We start from the raw sequence: 19,779 nt of genomic DNA on the forward strand, positions 1-19,779 counted from the left end.
TGTTACCAGGTTAGTAGCAAAGTGCTGTTTCCTTGTATTAGACGCCATCACTCACCTCTCAGTGGCCACTTGGGCAGTCAAGTCAGCAAACCATTTGCTGCAATAGATGATAAAGCTTTTCTTGTCTTGTCTTCCACTTGCGACATATGTTGACTTAGGGCTTCAAGGGATAAAACCATCACCCTTGCCATCCAAGTACCCAGTAGGTTGGCACTTTGATAGATAAAGATAATTAAAAGGGATTTCCCAAGCATTTTCCTAGTGTAGTCTTCCCTTTCTGATGAGTAAGTGGTGCCATTTTGGTCAGTAAAGCACTGTCTCCAGCAACCCCCACCGCCCCCCACCACCCCGCCCAGAAGAAGAGAGTGAGAAGCCGTGGGTCCTGGGCCATGGGAGGAGGAAACTTTCTGGGCCCTGGAAACCTCTGCACTTGGACTGCACTCTGGCTGCATCCAGGATGCGCGAGGATTGAAGGGAGCTTGTGTTAGATCTGGATTAGGTAACAGGCAGTAGCTCTCCTAATCTTGGGACAGAATGTGTCCAGGTGACAAAGATCCCCACTCCCCAAGGACAGTTCTGTAAGTGAGAACTGGGCGCTGTTAGCTCTCCCTTCTACCGGGCATTTGCGAAGACTCCTCACAGAGCTTTGGATCTACCCTCAGAGCTTATCTGTGCCCCTGCCCACCCTGCCTCGTCTCTCCTAGGGAGCCAGAGCTTCTACCTGGAGCACACGGACGACATCCTCTGCCTGACGGTGAACCAGCACCCCAAGTACAGGAATGTGGTGGCCACCAGCCAGATAGGTAGGAGGGGCCTGCCAACGCCAAGTGGCTCTCCTCTGAGCAGAGACATTGATTTATTGGCAGCTACCGGGAGAGCAGTGGGGGGCGGGGGAGGGGCCACTGATATCCACCCTTCCTTGATGTCGATGTTGAGTATTCGAGCCCTGGTTGAATCTGTGTTGTCTGAGTTGCCACATGCAGTGATCCTGACTCCAAGGGACCATTAAGTCAGACCAGAGGCTCAATAGCCAAATAAACGACTCCCAGCCCTGGGGGCTGTGGGAATGGTTTTTCAGAGCCCAGGTTCAAGTGATGGGCCCTGGAGGTTGTGCTCGGCGAGGGTGGATTCCGCTCCGCGTGCCTGACTCTCCTTACCCTAGGGAACTCCCAGTGGCAACTGTGCACTGAGTCACACTGGTGGCGAGTGGTGGTGGTTGTGAACTTCGTCATTTCAAAGGCAGTCTTTACAAACATATCTTGCTGCTTGTTTTCATTTACCCATGCCCATTGTTTTAATTTAATTTGGAACTTTGATGCTGGTGTTAAGTGCCTCCCTCTTAGAAACGTGACTTATTTCAGCTATTGTTTTCCCTTGACGCTTCCTCATTGCCATTGCTCACCCAATGCAGGTGATATTGCGGAGACCCCAGGTAAGGCAGTTCCATCCGTGAGTAGTTTGAATCTGCACAGCAAAATCATGTCAATCTACCATGTTTGCTGACTGTATCGGGCTGAGTCGCAGATACAAATCATTGACCTCACCGATTTCCTTTGTATCAACTCCACCTGATACAGAGTGTGTGTGTTGGACGTAAACACCCTTAGGTCTCTGCCTCTGAAAGCACAGCAGGCAAGTGTTTCCCCTTCTCTCTCACCTCCGGCCAGGCCAGGCTGTGGGTCTCTTAGCCCCGTCTTTATGACGCCCCTGAGCACTTGTCATAGAGGCTTTTAGGTGGACGTCGGTGCTGCCCGTGCTCTGCTGATCTCCAACCTCAGCTCTTCATCCTGCCTCCCACGCTCAGGGACGACACCTTCCATCCACGTGTGGGACGCCATGACCAAGCACACCGTGTCCATGCTGCGGTGCTTCCACTCGAAGGGTGTCAACTATGTCAACTTCAGCGCCACTGGGAAGCTGCTGGTGTCAGTGGGTGTGGACCCCGAGCACACCATCACCGTCTGGCGCTGGCAGGAGGGTAAGGGACACAGGCTTTCTGTCCCTCTGTGGGGCTTGCTCGTGGTGTGGGCTGGGCTCCAGCCTAGATCTGCCTCACGCCACAGCCTGCCGTCAGCACCACTCCACACCAGCCTGTGGAGTCCTGGAGAAGCTGCTGGTCAGCTGCTGCTGTATCCTGAACCCTGTGGCCCCCGGAGTCCTGGGCTGGGCAGTGAAGGGTCTTTGGGAAAGTGGCCCAGGGCTGACTGCCTTCCTCCTCAGGCAACAGGCAGCACCCTCCACTATTTCTGTCCTAACCACCTTCCTACCCAAACTTCCCAGTCTATCTGGTGACCCTTGGATCATGCTGTGGCTTTGGCACCCTCGTTGTCTTATTACGGGAAATGGGATGGGGTTTTACCACCATCGTCTCAGAAGCTTTTTTTTTTTTTTTTACATTTTTGAAATGGGGATTCACCTTATAATTGAGGTTTACATTTAATGGAACAAGATTTCTTTCTTGTCCTCCCCCAATACACGTGCACACACAGGCTGCTACTAAATTTACAGTCTTCTTTGAATCAAAATTAAGCAATCTTTTGGGTATAGTCTCTCAGTTGGCAAAAGCAGATCCAATTAGTTAAGACATTAATGAGGTCCATCTCCAGCCCGGCCGCCTGTATCTGGGGCATACCCAGCCAGGCACGCACAGAGGTGGCACTTCTCCAGACAGGACTTCAAGAATCCCATGATCTCAGCATCTTCCCATGGCAGGGCCATGAGAGGGGACAGTAAATGAGCCCAGCGGGAGGGAAGTTCCACTCCCTCCTGAGCCTCCGTCTGAAGAAAAGAGGCTGGGGACCTGCAGATATTTATGATGAGATTCGTCATATTCCCTCCATTTCTCATGTTCTTGTTCATCAGTGTCTTGCATCCAAATGGCCCCATAGTCTGTATCCTTGGGATGCAGGTCATTGCTTGTGATGTCACATGGTCAGCTGATTAAGTAGACTCAGCCTCAGAGGAGAAACACAGTGTCTTCACTGATAGACTTATAGTGTCTTAGAGCTGGAAGGACTTAGAGAAGCCTTTCTCCCTGGTCAGGATCCATCCCATGGACAGATCCCTCCAACACATTCCTCGCAGGCTTCTTTCCATTTTCTGCTCAAATGCTGTCACATATACAGCCAGCATCACTTCCTCAGACAGCCCACCCACTGTTGAAAGCCCTTTCTTAGGCAAGGGTGTAACTTGCTTCATAAAGCCTTTCTGCTATGGTGAAAGTGTAAGGTAAAAGTGAAAGTGAAGTCGCTCAGTCATGTCCGATTCTTTGCGACCCCATGGACTGTAGCCTACCAGGCTGCTCTGTCCATGGGATTTTCCAGGCAATAGTACTGGAGTGGATTGCCATTTCCTTCTCCAGGGGATCTTCCCGACCCAGGGATTGAACCCGGGTCTCCCACATTGTAGACAGACGTTTTACCATCTGAGCCACCACGGAAGTCTGCTATGGTACTAACAGTATTCTCTGCGGTAGCCAAGAACACGTCTGTTTCTCATTCATTAGAAGAAGGTCATATCAACCCTGTAAACAGTATCATCCTTTTCGGCTCAGGCTCACTCTCCCAACGTCCTGTCTGTCCCTCTGGGCAGTGCCTGCTCTGGCCCTACCACAGTGTAGTTCTTACCCTGCCTCATGATCTCCTAGGGCCCCTTCTGCCCTCCAAGGGTGCACTGGTAGAGCCAGGACTTTTAAACAAGTTCCCAGGATAAAGAGAAGACCTCTCTCTGGTAGTTTTCTCCCATTGTCTTTGTTGGAAGCAGTGCTAGACCTGTATAGAAGGGTTCTGAGCCAGTGATAGGATCTAACAGCTGACACCAACCACCAAGGCTTCTGAGCTGAGCATAGCCTGGCCTCACCCGACTCTCTCACCCTCACAGGTGCCAAGGTTGCCAGCCGAGGGGGCCACCTGGAGCGCATATTCGTGGTGGAATTTCGCCCTGACTCAGACACGCAGTTTGTGTCGGTTGGGGTCAAACACATGAAGTTCTGGACCCTGGCAGGCAGCGCCCTGCTTTACAAGAAAGGGGTCATCGGGTCTATGGAGGCTGCCAAGATGCAGACGATGCTGTCCGTGGCCTTCGGTGCTGTGAGTTCCAGCAGAAGCTTCCTGAGAGGGAAGCCTGGACCCCTGGGCACGGGCATGGGGTGGGCGGGTGTATGCTAAAAGCTATGAACAACAGGAAAGCCATTTCCGCGGGCTCTCCTCCATTGGACTATTTGCAAGCACTGTTTTGTTTCCTTAGCATAAATGAATGAGTTGACTATATCATTCCCCTCAAAATGTCAATTAGAAAAAAGCAGAACCCCCACCCAAGGCTGGAGGTTCATTATTCCAGAGACACACTGACTTGCAAGCCCATTGTGTTGGGCTCGATAGATGCAGAGGCCGAGGGACATTTCCATCACCAGACTGCATCCCTGCCCCCTGCCCTCTTGTACCACAAGTCCCCTAATGACCCCCTTGCACAGGCTGCGGGTGGCTCTCGGGCAACAGGAGCTGCCCAGGGACATTCTGGAACACAGCCAACTCTTGGTCCTCCCAGTGTGGGTTTACCTGGCCAGGTAGATGAGCCCAGGAGAGTCTGCTGGCAGGCTGGGGTTCCGCCCGGCCCTGCAGTCACCGGGGGCTGCTCCCAGAGTGGATTTAAAAGCATTTAAAAGCAGAGCTGTGCTTAATGGGGAATCAACCGTCCCCAGAGCCACCTCAGCAGAGTGAATTGCAGAGCTGGGTGATTTCCTTACTGTGTGCTCTTTGTAGAATTCTCTTTCCTTCCCCTGATACAGAAGGTTGCTCTAAGCTGTGTGTGTGCTTCTCTGGCTCCCGTTTCTTGGCTCTGGAGTGGGTGGCTGGGGGGGGCCCTCTTGAGAACCGCAGCCACTGTCCTGGTGTGGAGGGTGTCCCTCTGTTGACAGAACAACCTCACTTTCACGGGTGCCATCAATGGTGACGTCTATGTGTGGAAGGACCACTTCCTCGTCCGGCTGGTGGCCAAGGCTCACACGGGCCCCGTCTTCACCATGTACACGACCCTCCGGGACGGGCTCATCGTGACTGGCGGGAAAGAGCGGCCGTAAGCCGGAGCTCCCCTGGGAACAGCTGGCCTTCTGTCATTGTCTTGGGAGAAACGGACAGAGGCATCTCCAACTTGGAGAGAACGCAGATTTTCACGCTCTTGTTTCTTCTGTATCATGGAGATGAGTCTGCCATCTCTCCAAGAGGGCCCTGGGTCAGAACCTTCAGAAGTAAGGCTCAGAGAGGCAGAGTCCTGTAGCTTAACAACTGGACAGATGCTTTTGAATAGCCCCGGTGACTCTGCTGTCCATCAGGTGTTACTGCCGGTAGCTCTTCTGGAGGGGGCGGGAGTGGTGAGATGAGGGGAGAGATGTCCAGTGGGGACTGTGACCCTGTGAAGGCCAAGTGCTCCTCTTCATTGTCCAATCTAATGAAAGCACAGTTTGATTTTTTAGACTGGGATTCTCTTTCCTCTTATGATGGTAGCATTTGACAGCAGTCTAGGAAATCTGCAAATTCAAGGGGTTCTGGTGGCTCCTCAGCAAGACCTATGACAGGGGCCACCCCAAGGGTTGTCCTGCTGGGCCCCAGGATGTGGTGCCGGGATCTTGAGATGGCAGGGGTGAGGGGGGTGGAGAGTCCTGGGCGGTCTTCGGACAAGGGCTGACCTGCCAAGTTCTTGATCTTTCTCAGGACCAAAGAAGGAGGTGCTGTGAAACTGTGGGACCAGGAGATGAAGCGCTGCCGGGCCTTCCAGCTGGAGACGGGGCAGCTGGTGGAGTGTGTGCGCTCCGTGTGCCGCGGCAAAGTGAGCGGGCAGGCCAGCCTTTCCTCAGCCACACATTTGCCCTGGACTGGGCGGTGGTCAAGTCCTGAGAACAAGGCTCCTGGGTGTGACTTAGACTGTGGATGGAGGCAGCTTAGCAGAGTGGGACAGACCTGGATGCAAAGTGTGGCTCACCCAGGAGAAGTGGCTGTGTGACCTTTGCTCTGTTACTTAGCCTTTCTGCGTCCAGCTCATGGTGGTTGTGAGGACTGCACAAATCATCAGTGCCCAGGACCTTTCATTATGCCTGACATATGGTCACAGTCAGTAGATGTCAGCTGCTGTTGTTATAGACACAGGGATATTAGGTAGTTTGCCCAGGCCCAGGGGTTCACAGCCAGGATAGGGAAAGCTAAGGACCACCACACTAAGGCATTTGGTCAGATGCTTCGCTAAATATCACACACAGCTGTGGAGTCTGGCTTTTGTTTTTTAAATATGGATATCCAGGCTCTTGCCCAGTGTGCCAAATCAGAATCTCAAGGGTAGGGCCTTGGCTTTGATATGTGTGTTCTTTTTTCCTTTTCTTCTTCTTTTTTTTAATTCCCCAGGAGATTCTAAAGCACTTGAAATCTCCTGACCTCTGTTTAATACCTTGTATTTATATGTTGGAATTGGTATCAGTCTACACACTTGCTTTCGAGATGCTCTCCATTAAAAAGGCAAACCTGAGTCTACGTAATTGTAAACTGGGAATTTTGGTTTTAAATAGATACACGATAGTCATCTGGAAGGGAAGGGTAATTAGATGAAGGCAGAATGAGGTCTAGAGCCTGGAAGTCATCAGGAAATGGATTTTGTTCAGTTTGAGGAAGACCTGAGGAAGAGTTTGGGCTGTGCTAGAGCAGAAGTTAGCTGCCCTGCTCTGCAGTGAGCTCAAAGTCACTGGAACATTCCAGCAGAGACGAGAGGATGGGGGACTTTGGGGGACTTCTTCCCAAAGGGCTGGAGGGAGAAAAGGCCTAGTGTGTGGGGGGTGTCACTTAAGGATGGCAAGTTTGTTGTTAAAAACAAAGCACTCCTGACTCTTGCTGTTTTAGTACCAGCGCCAGCAAATGTACTTTCCCAAGTTGCTCTGATAGTGTTTTGTTATTATTATTATTTTATTTCGTGACAAAATCTAGAGAACATAAAATTCACCATCTGGCCATTTTGAAGCATACAGTTCATTGGTTTCATATACATTCACACTGTTATGCAGCCAGCAGCACCATCCCTCCTTGGGACATTTCTCATCCTGTACAACAGAAGCTCAGCATCTGTGAACTAACACTTGCCCTACCCAGCCCCTGGCAACCATCATTCGACCTCCAGTCTCCATGCATTTGACTCATCCAGGAATTTCATATGAGTGGGATCCTACAGTGTTTTTCTTCTAACAGTGTTTTGATTACAACAGGGAAAAATTTTAGTGGGAACCAAGGATGGAGAAATCATTGAAGTTGGTGAAAAAAACGCTGCTTCCAACATCTTGATTGATGGACACATGGAAGGGGAGATCTGGGGCCTGGCCACACATCCCTCCAAGGACATCTTCATCTCCGCCAGCAATGACGGCACAGCTCGCATCTGGGACCTGGCTGACAAGGTGAGGGGCAGACCCTACCTGGGCTCGGAGGCCCCAAGTGGGGTGAGGGTAAGTCCAGCCAGGGTCAGGCCAGTCAGAGATGGGGCATGGGGTTGGACAGGAGCTCAGCCACAGCGCAGCAACTAAGTTAGACTCATAGTAAAGAGAAGTCCTGTTCACACTCACCCATTCTGTATATATCTATTAGCTATATGCTTCTATGAATATTTATAGTACAGGAATAGTCTCACTGAGAATGCTTTATTCTCTTGTCACAAAAGAACCCACGAAACTAAAAAACAAAGAGAGAAATCATGTCTTCCCCAGATGGGGAAGAGAAAAAAATGATTTAAAATGTCAGATGTTCCCAAGTGGAACATTTCAATCAAATTTCCAACAAAGTTACTCTTAGAGTTTGGAAAAAAATTTTTAAATACAAAAAATTTCAAAAAACAGATCCATCTGAAGTAAAAATGTAAAATAGCAGAGAATAATCAGGAGTAGGGGAAGAAAAATTGATGTTTACCAAGCCTTAGCTGATAGTAAAAAAGTACTTATGTTCTAATAATTAAAATACTTGGTTTCATTACAAAATGGCTTGTAAATATTTCAGTCATATTTTCAGTGTCAGGATCATGGAACAGACTTGGAGAAGCCTAAGCTAAGTGTGGTTGTCATACTCAAGTTGAAAGTGAAAAGAAAGTGAAAGTGCAAGTTGCTCAGTTGTGTCCAACTCTTTGAGACCCCATGGACTTTACAGTCCATGAATTCTCCAGGCCAGAATACTGGAGTGGGTAGCCTTTCCCTTCTCCAGGGGATTTTTCCCCACTCAGGGGTCGAACCCAGGTCTCCCACATTGCAGGTGGATTCTTTACCAGCTGAGCCACAAGGGAAGCCCAAGAATACTGGAGTGGGTAGCCTATCCCTTTCTCCAGGGGATCTTCCCAACCCAGGAATCAAACTGGGGTCTCCTACATTGCAGGCGGATTCTTTACCAACTGAGCTATTAGGGAATCCCCATACTCAAGTTAGTTTGTAATTATTGATTATGTTTATTAACACCCACTACATACCAGATGTTTCATAAATACCATCACTAATGCTTACAACAACTTTGCAAGACCAATATTAATATCACTTCTCTACACATGGGGCTTCCCCGATGGCTCAGCAGATAAAGAACCTGCCTGCCAGTGCAGGAGACAACAGGAGATGCAGGTTCAATCCTTGGGTCAGGAAGATGCCCTGGAGGAGGAAATGGCAACTCACTCCAGTATTGTTGCCTGGAGAATTCCATGGACAGAGGAGGCTGGCAGGCTATAGTCCATGGATCACAAAGAGTCAGACATGACTGAGCACACATACACACACACACATATACACACGCATATACACATATGGGAAAAGAGAGGAGCAACTTACCCAGACACAGCCAGCTAGGGACAGAGCCAGGATCTGGGACCTGAACTAACACATGCTCAAGCTCAAACTGTTTCCCCTGAACAAGAGGTCAGCAAGCTGCAGCCCGAGGATGAAGTCTGCCTGCTGCCTGCTTGTGTAGTTAGCTACGCTTTAGCGTTTACATCAAAGCCGATGGCTGCTTTCGTGCTTCACTGGCAGAGCCAAAAATATTTACTGTTTACTATAAGACCATTCACAGAGAAAGCTCACCAGCCTCTGCTTAAACCACAGTCTCCCCAGCTGCTCAGTCAAAACACACTACCCGCCTTGGAGCCTCCCTAGAGGTGACCTGGGTGCAGGATTTCCCCTGGAGACTAGCTGAGGTGGCCAAGAACTCAGGGTATTACGTTGTGTCCATGTAGAAGCTGCTAAACAAGGTGAGCCTGGGCCACGCAGCCCAGTGTGCAGCCTACAGCCCGGACGGGGAGATGGTGGCCATTGGCATGAAGAATGGAGAGTTTGTTGTCTTGCTTGTGAACAGCCTGAAAGTTTGGGGGAAGAAGAGAGACCGGAAGTCTGCTATTCAAGATATCAGGTACATAGCAGGTGATCTGGGCAGGGAGGAGAAAGGCAGGCATTCATTCTCCCTCCCCATGGTTCCCATTCCAGGAGGCTGGGATGAAGAACTCACATATGAGAGGGTCCCTTTTCAGTGAGCCAGCTCTGGTAGGAGATCCTCTCACACGTTAGTTCTCAGGCACTTCTTTGCTGATTCCCACGAGTGTGGTAAAAACTTGTGTGAAGAGCCTTCTACAGAAGGCTGCACACACCCATTTTCTTTTTTCCTGGGGAGCTCAATCCAGAGAAGCAGTCAAATTCCTTAGACTGTTGGAGAAGCTACCCAACCTGACCTTGAGCTTGGAAAGTTCATCCCAGAGCAGACCTCATGCCTGACTGGCCCCAGACAGCCCTCCTCACAGACGGTGCTCTTGAATTGCTTTTTCTAGAATCAGCCCAGACAGCAGATTCTTAGCCGTTGGTTCTTCTGAACACACAGTTGACTTCTATGACCTCACTCAGGGCACAAGTTTGAACCGCATTGGCTACTGCAAAGATATCCCCAGCTTCGTCATTCAGATGGATTTTTCTGCAGATGGCAAGTACATCCAGGTGTGCTTTGGCTTTACTGATAATAGTATAACCATTGATATACCATAAAGTATATATAGTATAACCAGGGTAACCATTGATAATATTACTGTGAGTAATATTACTGTGAGTATATAGTATTAGTAATAGTATATATTGGTATATTGGTATACTATATATTGGTATACTATTACTGTACTATATTAGTAATAGTATAGCATTGTATTGTATTACTATTAGTATAGTAATAGTATTACAACAGCTTAGGTGAAACCAGGGCTGACTGTTCGCCAGGCAGTGTGTTCACAGGAACCCCTTAAGGATGTTGCTTTTCCTATTTTATACCTGAACAAACAGAGGCTTAAGAATTTAAGAAAGTCAAATAGAATTAAAAATAGTTATTCTTCAGTAGGAAAGCAAGAAACAAGCCCTAATCATCTTGAGCTTCTCGCCACCGCCCCTTCAAAGCTTCCTAATTCCTAGTTCTCAGGGCTGCACCGAAGCCTGTGTTGCCTCTTATACTTCATCTCAATTCCAAATCCCATAGGTAGTGTGGCCCCTCCACCCTTGGGACCTAGACTCCAGACCATGACCCTGGAGTGAAGGCCCTGGGGGGACTGACCCACAGCGAGGGATCAAGAGGGGTTCCACTCGTGGCCCTGAGAACAATGATATCTCCAGCACTTTGAACAAATATTATGCATTTGTGAGCTGGCCAGGAGTCAGGTAGTCATTTTGAAAGGAGAAGAGGACACGTTCCTTTGTCAAGTGTGAACTGAATCAGGCGCTGCATTAGACTTCTGAAGGTGGAGGAAACGGGCCTGATCCCTGCTCTCCGGGAGCTTGCCTTGTTGTGGACAAGAGGAGCATTAAACTCATCACAGTGTACCCATAATCATAAATTGTGATTATGTGCTGAGAAGGAAAAGCACAGTGCCCTGTGGGGGCATTTAACAGGCACTGAGTTTAGATTGACTTGCCCTCCCTGAGGTGCTGTTCACACTGAGGTCTGCAGGGTATGCAGAGGTCAGCTAACCAAGACAGCAGAACGTGGTTCCAGGCGTCCACGTGAAAAACCAAATGTGGGAAAGAGTGCAGCTTGTTCCTGAACAGCAGGGAAATCGGGGTGGCTGGGCCAGCACCACAGTGGAACATGGGGCTGGAGATGGAGGCAGCAGCCACGTGCTGGAAAATGGTTGGTTTCCTCTAGAAGGTTCCCAGAGAAGCCAGGATCAGGTCCTAGATACTTCAGAGATCATCTATGTTGGCTGTTGTTCATGAGAAACCTTGCTTCAGTTCTTTACTGAAGGACCTTGCTTCCCAGAGAACAGGGATCCCCAAGTCTGAGCAAGTACCAGCATCCCCTGGAGGCTTTATTAAAATGACCGCTGGGCCCCACCCTCTTCAGGGTATCTGATGGGGGGTTGGAAGTGGGGGTCCAAGAAGGCACATTTCTAACAAATTTCCAGATGCTGCTTCTGCTGGTGGAGAACCACAGTTGGTGAACCACTGCCTTAGAACTTTGGAAAATAGCAAGAAGATGGATGGGAAATGTCATGCTTGTGTAGACTTGGCTGCAGGCTGACCACAGGCTTTGCAGGCTGGAGCTGAACTTGGGTTTGGTGGAAAGGTCTGGGGATGTGGAGGTTGGGAAGCAGTACATGGGAAGAAAAGAAAGAACATTGATGGGCATGGCTGCCTCCCGTCTGCAGGTGTCCACAGGAGCCTACAAGCGCCAGGTACATGAAGTTCCCCTGGGGAAGCAGGTCACCGAAGCTGTGGTCATTGAGAAGATCACCTGGGCCTCCTGGACAAGGTGACTGCAGGAAAGGTCCCAAGGGAGACTACTCTTGTCCCAGCCTCAGCCTCAAGTTTGTGTGGGGCTGGGATCAAAAGCAGCTCAGAGACAGCTCTTTCCCTTGGGCAGTCAGTCGGGAAGGAAGCTTCTAGCTCCCAGATTGGGCCACAGGCTTTGATCTGACCTGGGCTTTTGAAATGCAAAGTCCCTCTTGTTGTGTAATCTGTCCCACCCATCCCCAGCTCCACCCAACAAGTTCAAAGGAAAACCATCTCCCAGCTCTTGGCCAAGCCCCCTCCAGTACAGTGAGGCCTTCTCCAACCCCTGGGACAGTGAGGGAAGGCTGGTCACCAGGGAGCAGGGTAAGCAGCAGGGCCCTGCCAAGTCAGAAGAGAGGAGACCACCAGCCTGGGAGCTTAAAGGAGCCCCCACTCTTCAACCAAACCCACACATACTCAGAAGCATTATGAGGAAGAGGGAAAGAACCAAAGATGGAGGGAACTTGTCTTTTGGGGTAAAAGGGGCCAGAGGCAGAGAACAGCAGGAGCTGGGGCAAGTGCACAGAGGGGTAGGGGACAGAGGAGCCATGTGGCCGCACTGACTCTTCCTCTCCTCCCCGGGAGAGGATGCCTGACTGCAGGAAGCCTTGTCACACACCTCACACCTCTTCCTGTTGGAACAGCATTCTGGGAGATGAAGTCATTGGCATCTGGCCGCGAAATGCAGACAAGGCTGACGTCAACTGCGCCTGTGTGACCCACGCAGGGCTGAACATTGTCACAGGAGACGACTTTGGGCTGGTGAAGCTCTTTGATTTTCCGTGCACAGAGAAATTTGTGAGTTTCCCTTAGAGTAACTCCCTGGACAGCCTCTAGGCTCTCTGACGTGCATTCTCCCGGAGATTGTGGCCACATGGACACGACTGTCTACAATCTAGCACAAGAGGAATCTTGTCACAGCCCTGGGGAGACTTGGCGACCCCTAACCTTTTTCTCTCCTTCACAAGGGAAAGTCTTAGAAGCCAGGAGGATGGGGGTGAGGGTACCAAGCAGGGCAAGAGTGAGGCAGGAAGCCATGAGGGGCTGGCTCCCAGAGACATCCAGACCTAACAGGCACCCCGTGGGTGAAGGGAAGCCTGGGGAAGCGGAGCGGAGTCCTGGGAGTGGTCCAGGGTTGCTGAAGGACAGGCTCTCTTAGTCACCTCCATTCCCTTTTGCTCACAGGCCAAACATAAGCGTTACTTCGGTCACTCAGCTCATGTGACGAACATCCGTTTCTCTCATGACGACAAGTATGTAGTCAGCACTGGAGGAGACGACTGCAGGTACCAACCTGATTCATCTGGCTCTGCCCAGAGGCCTGGCCTTCCCCCCTACCATCCCTACCTCAATTGGCAGCTCCTCCCAGGGACACAGGAGGGGCTGGTATGGGAATTGACCAAGAGATGCAGTGAGGACTTCCCAGTGTAAGGTATTTAGTCTCCAGTGACCCCAAACCCTAACCGTGATGGGCCTCTGTCCCCACTAGGTTGGCCTGGGATTGGAGAGAAGCCAAGGGCAGGTCAGAGCTACTCTGAGCATTGCTGGTTGGAGGGGCAGGTGCTGAGAGACCCAACCTCCACGCGGCGATTTCAGTAGGAGCTGTGGGCTATTGCATATAATCAGGAGCTTAGAGTGACCTTGATCCACGGGCCTTGTAACTCAGAACTTCCAGTTCATCACTAGAGTTCTTACATGGATGATTAATCCGCAACTCTGTGAGAGGTTTATAAATAGTAATATTGGGCCTCAGTCACGCAGAACACATTACCCGATTTTACACGTGAGGTCAGATGAGGAGTGAAGCCATTAGGACCAGTGCTGGTTAGTAGCCGGAGAACCTCCACCAGCTGTATGGACTCCTAAACTGGGTCTGCCCCTAACCTTCACCACTGCTCAGTGAGAAACAGGCCTCATGCTCTGGGAGGCATGACTGGTCTTCCGAGCTTTTGGAAGGACCCCCTAGCAGCCTACTCCAGAGATGCTATCCAAGGAGCTCTCTTGTGTCCCTCCACCAAGAGCCTTTCTTATTTGGAGTGTGGGGGACCAGCACAAGGTCATCCGAAGTCATTCAGCTTCTCTACATCTCATGTAGATGAACAGCTTTACAGAAACATGAATACAGGTTTCTGTTCAGTTGAGGATTGGACTCACAGGGGCATCAAGAAGAAACGCATGCATTTTTAGTAGTCTGAGTAAGGTTGTGGAAAAGGTACCTATAGAGAATTTTAACCCACTTTCTACCCAAAAGCATTTTGTAGAAAATGGCCCCAAAGGATGCTTTCTGCTGCCCCCACCCACCCCCCCGAGAAACATCCATCTCCAGGCCACTGTGTCAACCGCCGCAGGCACTGAGAGCTGTTGGGAGAGGGCCAGCAGCAGCTCCCAGGGTGGGGAGGGGCGGGAGGACCCCCATCCACAGCAGCACCAGCCAAACCGTGAGCAAGCAGCCACGCAAGACAGGAGCTAACCTGGATATCTGAGGGGGCTGTCGGTCATTATAAAGGGCTTGGATGTCACCTTCCCAACACAGGGACCCCTCGGCCCGGCAGCCATGGGCTCCTGTCACCCCTGGCCCCGTGCTCAACACTAGAAAGAGCTCTCCTGCTTGAGTGGAGCTGATAAAACCTCTTCAGTGGTAACAAGAGAGAAGCGTGAAGTCAAGCTGCCAGCAGTCCTCCCGTTCAGAAGGGACATGCTGAAAGAGCCAGACCAGACAGATAACACAGACCTTAAAAAAAACCCAACAGACCTTTAATTGGTGGCAAGATCCCTGGTTTGTCTTCTGAAATTGAAATCGAAATGTTCAGCCTGAGCTTGACTCTGGAGCTCTTGGCAAGAATGAATTTTGTCACTTGACAATAGTTATGATGTCCAGCCCTGCAAAATGTCTGGTCTGTCTTTTCAGTGTATTTGTGTGGCGATGCCTGTAAATGCCAGAATCTGCTTCCCTGCTGCCGCCACGGCTGGCAACCACAGAGGCCATGACGAGGTACCTCCTGGCTGCCAGCTACTGGGAAAGGTCTACGCCACAACAAGCTACATGAGCTCCAAGTGCTGATGAAATGTGACTGCTCCCATCACCTGGAGCTTCCAAAACTGGGATGTCAAGAAGGAAGGTCAGTGCTGACGTGTTAAGACTGCTTGCCTCTCTTCCTGAGACTAAAAACTACACGTACTCACTACACTGACAAAGAAATCCTATCTGATAATGTAGCCCACTGACAAAATTTAAAGCCTCAGTTACCCTAACCAATATGTAGCTTTTAATTTGCATCAAAACTTTTACAAAAGATGTTTTGCTATTATGTTTCTATATACTTTAAAAATGTTCATTTTTACAAATAAGGAGGTTGAACAGGACAGCTTAAGTTAGATTCACTGAAATACTAGAAATACTGATAGCCTCTGTTCTCCACATTTAGCTTTCAAAACCAAATGAGCCATGTATAAACAAGTTGAGAAACTTAATTTTTTTAATGTTTTGTTTGCAGAGTTTTATATCCATTAAGTGCCTTTGAAAGCTTCCAGTTGTGTGGGCTGCTATCTCACCTCCCACAAATTATCTCATATGGTGCTAAAACTTCAAAACTGAGGAGGGCTACAGGATCCCAGCAGATTCCTGGTCACCCATGTCATGTGTTTAGGTCAAGGCTTCCCAAAGGAAAGACATTAGTTATGCGCTTGGGAAACAGTGGCTATTTGAAGTTGAGCAGCAAAGAAACTTAAGTTCAGGTGTTGGAAGATGGGTGGGTAGAGTGGGTTTCATTATACTGCGTGCCAAACCCACAACATCCAAAACATTTCAAATAAAACAAAACTCTACTACAAAATAGAAGAAGAAGGGGGGGAAAAAAAGCTCAAGTAGGTCCAGGAAGATGAGCTGATTTATCCTACTGAACCTAAAATGGTAATAGAGGAGGTGCCTGGAGGCTGCGCTTGGAGGGCCACTCCCAGAGTGGGGTGGACTTGATTCCAGTGGTGTGCTTCAGGTGAACGGTACAGGTCAAGTCTGGATTCAAAAAATCTCTGCAGAACAAATTCCTAAGCCCAAAGCAGTATTTGATAACTCAAGATTATAAAACAAAATAATCTAGCTCAGAGTTGGCTGGATGACAGAATGTGACTTGGCCAACAAAATCAGAATCACCCTGGACCACCTGCCATCATACTTGACGCTTGCTGACCACTAACAAGAGGGGCTGATGGTGGCACGTGCAGCAAGGCAGGCTGGGGACAGACTGGGACTCTGAGCACATACATTATACCAATTAGACCTTCTAGTCAGTGAACTAAAATTCTGGATCTTGAGTTACTGGCTATTTTCAGTTGTCAGTTTAGAGGAACGGTGAAACGAAGCATTTTCAATTAAATAGATTAACATTTACCACAGAAGTGCTTCAACATTCTAAATGCATTAGATCACTCATTAAGCTATTTTTATATGCCAATTTATTAATGCCTTACATTAATCCACTGATAGGTTGTTGGGCCCACAGTTAGAGTCCCTATGCAGCCCCAATTCTGTTTTCCGTATCCATGTGACTGGTGATGCTGAGTGATAACCATGTCTGCCTATATTGTACACTGACCTTTCATACTGATTGAATCTTGCATTGAAATAACTATGTGAAGAACAAATTTATCAATGATGATATATGTACACACTATATTTAAAGAGCAATAGTGTCTGTGTGTCAAGAAAAGTTCTTAAATCTGATTTGTAAACATTTATATGGTATGATTTTATGTATGTTCATAAATCCTGCACTGTATTCCATATGTTAAAATATTGGTGCATGAATTTATTTTCAATTAAAGTATAAAAAATACATAATTTAAAAACATTTTGGTATGTGTCAAATAGATTTAATTATGTAATAAACATGGCTACACTGAGCTTAAAGCCTTTCTGGAAGCGCAAGCCAGTGCACACACTGGTGGAGGCGAAGTCTACCCTTTGTGTCGATAATACTTTCATTCTACAGCAGGTTCAGGAAACCAAAATACGAAACATCTTTTAAGTCTATAAGCTTTATTGATACTTTGCTTTTACAGTTCACAATGCATTCCACAGATTTAGTTCAGTACAGCTTAAACCACAATTGTATAAATCATTTATAATTTCTTACATAACAATGTTTGATATTTGCAAACATTTTTGGAAGCATTAGATTCAGTCCAGAGTTTGTGATAAAATTAACTACAGTAAGTCTGTGCAATGAAGTTTATGTTGAGTTCTGTTTGCATGGCATCGGTTTGTGTTGAAAACAGATGGTAGTGCGCCTAGAAATATGTTTTTTTCCTAGCTTATGTGCTTTGGAACTACACACATAAAACCAATGACAAGTATCAAGCACTGTGGGGCAGCTGGAAAGGTAAAGGTCTAAGCTTTGTGAAACACTATATATAGATATATATATAATCTATATTTACTTATATTGGCAATTAATACAACAGTAAATTTCACAATACACCTAGAACATACCAGGAAAGGCGAGCTTTTTCACTCCTGCCTTGGTGGTATGATCTCGTCTAAACATTTCATTTCAGAAAATCTGCATCAACCTACACAGACCGTACACAGTGCACAAACTGTGAAAAGGGTTATTTCTTTCAGCTCCACTTTCTTTGCAATTCCCCAAATACAGCAAGACTACCTGCAACAAAGTGTAATATACAGCTTTCTCAGATCTTTGTTTATTCACCAGTGCCTCGTACAGGAAAAACAAATATGATTACGATTTAAATCCATACATAGCAGCTTACAATACTTAAGATGATGAACACAGGGCAGTCAAGACAGGTCATTTTTCTCAGACACTGCGTTGCTAAAAATAAAGATCTGTGAAACTGCACTGCAATGTCAAGGCTTTGTTCTTCCCTGACCCTCCCCAATGGAATAAAATGAATATCCCCTTTAAAGATAAACTCCTATTGTTAACTCTTTCAGGCTTTCTCATTCAGCTTTACGCTTCAATCCAGGGATTTTTGCTTGGATTCTACAAATGAGAAGGAGGGGGAAAAGGTCAGTGTAAATACTGTGAATTTACAATATTTTGTTTTCTGCTTCTTAAAATGTCTATCCTTCAAGACTTACATGTACATTGCTCAGCTTATACAAGAAATAAAATCCTAAGGCTGTCAAACTACAAGCTATAATTTTGCCACCTTGACCTCACAAATTAGACTCAAAGCCTTAGATACATGTAAGTTGATACAGAATCAATTATCCAAATGTTAAGAAGAAAATCTTTTGGCAACTCACACTTTAGTTCTGACTGAAATTGACTACTGTGTCTTAACATGAAAATACTGCACTGTTGTCAAAGTCCAGTACGCCTAGCTTTAGTGTAAAAAAAGTGCAGATTTTAAATACTTACTTAGCCATAGCATCTTTAACATTCTTATTTGCAAGTCCTAGATAATGATCTATTTGCGCCTGAAAGAGATAAAGAATTTATTAGAAAATCACCATGGCTAACAAATCTTAGAACTGTGTTCCAATATATTAAAGGCTTAAGAAACTGCCACATTTCTCATTTTTCATAAGGTTTTGGAAACTGGCACCGACATACCCAAGTTCCACATAAGAGAACGAGGGTTGTGTTCTGAAATCTACAGTTAAATTACCTGATGCCGTTCATAGATGACAGGAACACTGAAGAGTGAAATCAGGGCTGAAAAAGGAAACACACAGGCTTTAAAGTGGATTGCAGTGTTTGTTCCCTAATCATACAGGAGTTATCCAACTGGCAGCACTCTTAAGAGCCAGGAATGTTCCTACTACAGGGAGACACAGCTGCTGGTGAGCAGAGGAATGAATTAACCTAGGGAGCCAGGAGCCACTCCTGGCTTCACATTACAGACTTTATAAAATATAGGCATCCCTAGTTAGACATATGACTGCACATCAAATAAGGCCACTCTTGATCTGGTTTATCACTGTTGGAGTAGTCTTCAGGAAGTAAAGTGGCATTTCCATAAATAGTATAAGTATTAGCAATTTATTTAAGGTCACAACCTCTAGTGTATATCCCTCTATTTTTCCTACAGTATAAGAATATTTTCCACTAAAACATCTTGAAGTTCGTTGCACACCAGTTTTGTTTTTTTTTTTTGGCTGTGCTGTGCAGTATGCAGGATCTTGGTTCCCACACTAGGGATCAAACCCATGGCCTCTGCAGTGGAAAAATGGAGTCTTAACCACTGGTCCGCCAGGAAGTCCCCAATCTTTAAAAAAAATTTTCATTCTATTGGTTTTGTAGACTTACCCAAAATTAGTAGTGTCAGACCATTGAACAAGGCACCAACATAGGTAAATACCCACATCAACACTGCAAACTGTAAGAGAATAACAGCCAATTAAAGACAAAATTCAAGTAAAGTTTTTAAATTAAATGTTCAAATAAATATATCCCATGTAAATGCCAAACTACTATAGGCATACTCCTTGGAGATTGGGTAAAAACAATATGGATATTTCACTAAGCTGCCAGGCTTGATTCAGGAATTTCAGGATCTAATTAAAACAGTTACTAGATATGATTCATTTTCCTCTGAAGTGCATTACCAAATAGTTGATTCTGTTTCCTCTAAAATCAGAAAGCATAACAAAGGTCACCACCTTGCCCCTCCAGCTCTACTATAGTATTCAACTTCTAAAATGGGAAAACTGGAAAGCTATCATGAGAATTAACTATTGAAAATGATTTTCAAGTACCAACAAGTGATTCAAGATTTACATGAGGTGAATGACTCAGACATATATCTGAATAAGCAATAATGGTGCAAGGAGACTATGTCTCAAGCACCCAAAATATCAGCTCTAACACTTTATTAAGGATCAGAAGGACTTTCTCTCCAGTAATAAATGTTTTAACAGCCAATGAGCACTCCTCAAACTTTTAAACCTAATAATAAAATTGACCATTATTATTCTTTTAGCCACTGCCTTCTTTATTTAGCAAACACTAACTCAGTTC

At 47.1% G+C, this 19,779-nt stretch overlaps 2 protein-coding genes across 10 annotated transcripts in view; one reads left to right on the plus strand and one right to left on the minus strand.

Moving 5' to 3' along the window:
- Window positions 1-16,700, plus strand: part of EML6 (EMAP like 6) — a 286,252-nt gene extending 269,552 nt beyond the window's left edge. For 2 of the 6 annotated variants that reach the window (XM_040224844.1, XM_040224843.1), the window contains 12 exons: window positions 705-803; window positions 1,805-1,978; window positions 3,880-4,088; window positions 4,916-5,073; window positions 5,709-5,823; window positions 7,241-7,429; window positions 9,232-9,404; window positions 9,817-9,979; window positions 11,671-11,774; window positions 12,439-12,592; window positions 12,980-13,080; window positions 14,703-16,700. In XM_040224844.1, the coding sequence (XP_040080778.1) occupies window positions 705-803; window positions 1,805-1,978; window positions 3,880-4,088; window positions 4,916-5,073; window positions 5,709-5,823; window positions 7,241-7,429; window positions 9,232-9,404; window positions 9,817-9,979; window positions 11,671-11,774; window positions 12,439-12,592; window positions 12,980-13,080; window positions 14,703-14,727 (1,664 nt within the window). In that variant the 3' untranslated portion in view covers window positions 14,728-16,700. Of the gene's footprint in view, window positions 1-704; window positions 804-1,804; window positions 1,979-3,879; window positions 4,089-4,915; window positions 5,074-5,708; window positions 5,824-7,240; window positions 7,430-9,231; window positions 9,405-9,816; window positions 9,980-11,670; window positions 11,775-12,396; window positions 12,593-12,979; window positions 13,081-14,702 lie in introns of all 6 variants that reach the window. The other 4 variants (XM_040224840.1, XM_040224841.1, XR_005718416.1 and 1 more) reach the window with 3 other exon arrangements.
- Window positions 16,701-16,810: 110 nt separating this feature from the next.
- Window positions 16,811-19,779, minus strand: part of RTN4 (reticulon 4) — a 74,286-nt gene continuing 71,317 nt past the window's right edge. For all 4 annotated transcript variants that reach the window (XM_040224846.1, XM_040224845.1, XM_040224848.1 and 1 more), the window contains 4 exons: window positions 19,069-19,138; window positions 18,428-18,474; window positions 18,178-18,236; window positions 16,811-17,796 (listed from right to left, as the gene is read on the minus strand). In XM_040224846.1, coding sequence (XP_040080780.1) covers window positions 17,754-17,796; window positions 18,178-18,236; window positions 18,428-18,474; window positions 19,069-19,138 — 219 coding nt within the window. In that variant the 3' untranslated portion in view covers window positions 16,811-17,753. The remainder of the gene's footprint in view (window positions 17,797-18,177; window positions 18,237-18,427; window positions 18,475-19,068; window positions 19,139-19,779) is intronic.

Source organism: Oryx dammah, unplaced genomic scaffold (assembly GCF_014754425.2).
Source record: "Oryx dammah isolate SB20612 unplaced genomic scaffold, SCBI_Odam_1.1 HiC_scaffold_25, whole genome shotgun sequence".
In the NCBI taxonomy this organism is placed as follows: domain Eukaryota; kingdom Metazoa; phylum Chordata; class Mammalia; order Artiodactyla; family Bovidae; genus Oryx; species Oryx dammah.